This window comes from Adiantum capillus-veneris, chromosome 10 (assembly GCF_014529385.1).
Source record: "Adiantum capillus-veneris isolate H3 chromosome 10, ASM1452938v2, whole genome shotgun sequence".
Taxonomy (NCBI): Eukaryota; Viridiplantae; Streptophyta; class Polypodiopsida; order Polypodiales; family Pteridaceae; genus Adiantum; species Adiantum capillus-veneris.
The window spans coordinates 73466509-73470715 of record NC_140940.1 but is presented as its reverse complement, the minus strand read 5'-3'; the positions used below and the strand labels follow the sequence as shown (position 1 = coordinate 73470715).

The window sequence follows — 4207 nt, the reverse complement described above, 5'->3', positions numbered from 1 at the left end:
TATGGCCACAAAAACCATTATCGCAGGAGATTTCAACATAGATGCAAGCAGTAACAATGGTTGCTTTATCTCTCTGCAACATTACATGACACTACATGGATTCAGACAGATAATCAAAGAACCAACAACAATAAATCACTCAACATTGGATCACATTTGGGTCAACTCAAGCGTAAAGGAATCCTCGTGCGGGACAAACTATTGCTATTGGTCTGGTCATTCCATCACTTACATTATCTTGCCACTGACACATGGCACGCCTTTGTGAAGTTGAACTTCACTTCTCGCCTTGTTGAGATCTCCCTTCGTGCGTGAAGGCTGCCGTCAAATGAAGGGTAGCATGGCAAATTGCCCTTCAAGGACTAATAATATACAAATGTATATAATATATATTTATATATATACATAATTGTATGCATATACAGTAGCACGAGAGTCTAAACTCTGAGTCTGAAGTCCAGGTCCCAGGAGTCAGGACTTTGAAGTTTGGACTCTGGAGTTCATTAAAATTTAAGGGACCGGGGTCTAGGCAAGAAAGGCCTTGACAATGGATTGATTTGAATTTTGATTGAAGCCTCATTGAAGTCTGAAGGCTCAAACTTCAGTGAGTGCTGAAACTGAGTTGCTCAAGCCTCACAGTGCCTCAAGGCTCAGCTGCGCAGCTAGCGCTAATGGAAAACTGAGCATGGCGGGTCTCTTGCTCCTCGCTCGACTTTCAGGTTCACACTGCCTCTGACCTCACAGCTTTCTCCAAGAGCCTCCGCTCAGCCTTGTGCAACTGTAGTCTGCGCTCACGCTCGGACAGTTGGCGACTTGGCTCCTTCATCTGCACTGTGCAGGTTGCGAATCGCGATTTTGCAGGGCGGCCAATTTTCAAGACTCAAGAGCCTCCCCTCAGCGGCTCAGCCCTGCGCTCTCCAAGAGCCTCCCCTCAGCCCTGCGTCAGCTCTGTGCTCACAACTTTCTCCAGCCCTGTGCAGCTGCCCTCACACCTCCGAGCCTCATCTGCAGGTTGCCCATTTCAAATTTAAAAAAAAAAAACCCTTTGATACACTTTGAAAAGTTAAGTTTGATTTTTTAAGCCCCTTGATCGGAATTTGGAAATGGAACATGTTGCTTTGTAGATTATTCATCGGAGCGGCACGAGCCCTTTTATTGTTGAGCTAATACTCCAAAATTCAAATTCCAAACTACAGTCACATAGACTAACATCTGTTGTATTTACTCAGTGGTGGGTATTACTTTTAGTGTGATTTAAGAAAAAAAAATCAACTTGTTAGCATTAGAGTTTGCATAAAGAGCTCAATAATTTATTTTTTTCTTTGCATTAGGATTCGGTTTTCTTGCCTTTCGCGTTATTGGAGGCATTACTTTCACAATCTCGAGATCTATTGTCCGACATCAACGACCAAAAAAAAGACAGGTAGACCAAACTTTTTAAGTGTATTTTCATCTCTTCGTGTTGTGTGAGTAGTGAATAGCTTTGCTTCCGACTTTTAAGTTTTTTACATAAGCCTTGTCCATAAAAACATGGTACCTCTAAAGATTTAACTAGCACTTAATTCTTACTAAAGTTGTGCACGTTTAACTAAATCTTTAAAAATAAACTTTTTTCTATTTTACCTTATTGAGTTTTGGATCTTTTTAACGGTCCAAAATGGCTCCCAAGTCGAGCAATAATGCATCTAAGCAATTGTCATCGAGCCAAGCCTTCAATTTGACAAAGAGGGGAAGGGAGGGTGACACATCCCAAGTTGCCTTGCAAGTCAATTTGAATGTAGACCCCATTGAGCTTCCGAGTGAGTCGGAAGATAAGAAGAAGAGGAAAGATGCATACAAGCACACTTTTCTTTCTTCGTGGAGCATTAGCCATCCATGGGCTTATTCCATTATTGATAGTGATGGCATACAGCGCGTGAAATGTACTACATGTGTTGAAGCTAAAGAGAAAGGTCGTTTTGCTAGTATTGGTGCCATCAACATTTAAAATGGGGCATTGCGTGATCATGAGAATTCTGACCCTCATCAAAATGCACTCAAGAAACTTGCTATGTTGTCCAAGATGCTGGAAAGGATCATAGAGAAGCATGTAGAGCTAATGGTCGATGTCGAGAAGAATCGCATCATTAGCGTATTACAGGTTTTGTGCACATAGTAGTGCATGATGCTTCCATTGAATCCTTTGAGAGAGAATGTAAGTTCCATGTGTTTATGGGGACTCCTCAGATGCCTTTGACAAATGAGTATTCCTCGTACACAAATGCAAATGCCGCAAAAGAGTTTCTGAAAGCAATGTATGAAGTTTCATGGCAAACTTTGCGGGCACACATATGCAAGAGTCCTTTTTTCTCAATCATGATAGATGAGAGTACAAACCGTCATTATGAGAAATATCTCATCATCTATATCATGTATCTTACCAATGGTGGATATGGTGTTGCTATGACACGCTTTGTGCCATTGGTACATGTTAGGGATGGAAAAGCCAAAACTATGTATGATGGCATTATGCAACTCTTTGTGGATATGAAATTAGATGTTAAGAAACTTGTTGGCTTTGCATCCGATGGAGCAAGCTCCATGGTGGGTATACGAGAGGGTGTAGTGGCAAAATTACGGCAAGTGGTGCCTCATATCATTGGCGTGCATTGCATTGCACATAGAGAGAATCTTGCCGTCAAGGATGCTTGTGAAAACTTTGTTGAATTCGTGCATGTAGACAAATTTGCAAATAAGGTTAGAGAGTGGATTGGCCATTCTACTCTACGTAGAGAAGGGATTTGCGAACTATATGACGTGTTTCATATGAAACATTATCAAATTTTGCAAATGCATGGAGTTAGATGGTTGTCACGTGGAAAAGTGATGATGCGCCTAATAAAAATCATGCCAGTTTTACTTGCCGATTGGAAGTCTAAGTATCCAAAAATGTATGAAAAGGCAACATCCTTTCAAGTACAATTTTTGATGCATTTTCTTGCAGATTTGCTTGAGCAAGTAAATATGTTGAACTTAATGTTTCAAAAAGAGCATGTAGATATTACGTCTATTGGGCGTGAGATTGATGCAACACTCACTACTCTCTCTGTGATGTACTTGGGCCATAAATTTGGAGATGGTTCCAAATGCTTGAAATTGTTTTTGAAAAATGTTGTTGCGGATGAGCTTACATTCAAAGATGAAAATGAAAATGTAATCGGTGTTCATAAGTTGCGCTTTGAAAGCTTGCCTGCAAGTTCTAATGCTGGAACATTAGAGGCAAGTATTGAATTGGGTAGACAATTTGTAAATGATTTGTTGGCCAAAGTAAGCGAGCGATTTTTTGACAATGCACTATTTAATGCTGCGAAGTTGTTCTCTCCAAGGAATTATCCAAATGACATTAAAGATAGAGGCCAGTTTGCAAAAGATAAGCTTGGCAATCTTTGTGTTAGATTTTGCATGGGAAGTCCATCTTTCATTGATAAAGAAAGGTGTGAGGGTGAGCTCATTCGATTTGTGACATACATGATTAATTCTTATCCACAATGAAGGGGCTTTTTGAGACATGGGCTCAGTGCAGTGGTGTGCTCAATTACTCTCAAAAGCAGCTCGATCTGGACTTCGCAGGTTCCAAGCATCTTCGAGCTTTGTCTACAGGTTTGTTCATTGCAAGTAGCTTTTCACGTGGAGTCTTTTTTAGTTAGAGCCTTTTGCGTTCATAGCAGCGATTTTATATTTTAAAAAATAAAATCTAATGCCACATGGTGGCTTCTGCGTTCAGATACTAGAAAAAGAGCCTTTGGCTCACCAAGTAAAAAGGAATATAGATTAGAAAATCTTGAAGAATCCAACCAAAATAGAAACAAGGCTATTTTGGCAATTTGAGGGGTTGTTTGGAAATGTCCACAAATTAGAGGGGTATTTTGATAATTTTCCCAAAACAACTTTATGGAGCCGGATTTTGATCCTTTTCATCCCTTTATGAGAATTGACACTTTTCAGATAAAAATCCTCAAATTGGAGATCTCTAAAACTTCTTCCTAAAATTTGAGACGGTCATATTTTGATTTGGATAAAGTGAAATTACCTTTTTCCGAGCCTTCGTTGCTGCTGGAGCAACTACTTGCTATGTGGCTATTTAATTGTGTGTGTGAGAGAGAGAATGTTGTCTGACTGGGCAAAGAGGGGTTTTGTGAAGTGATTCGCCTTTTTGTTCAAGTTGGGA

The 4207-nt window shown here is 40.1% G+C and overlaps 1 protein-coding gene across 1 annotated transcript; it reads left to right on the top strand.

Moving 5' to 3' along the window:
• The first annotated feature begins 2211 nt into the window (after positions 1–2211).
• On the top strand, positions 2212–3531 carry LOC147449064 (uncharacterized). Its single transcript, XM_086521508.1, has one exon. It carries the CDS (start codon positions 2212–2214, stop codon positions 3529–3531), a length of 1320 nt encoding a protein of 439 aa, XP_086377634.1.
• The last annotated feature ends 676 nt before the right edge of the window (positions 3532–4207 follow it).

Excerpts from the sequence above, each read along its gene's own strand:
- LOC147449064 (XM_086521508.1), top strand. The coding sequence starts at position 2,212 with ATGGGGACTCCTCAGATGCCTTTGACAAATGAGTATTCCTCGTACACA.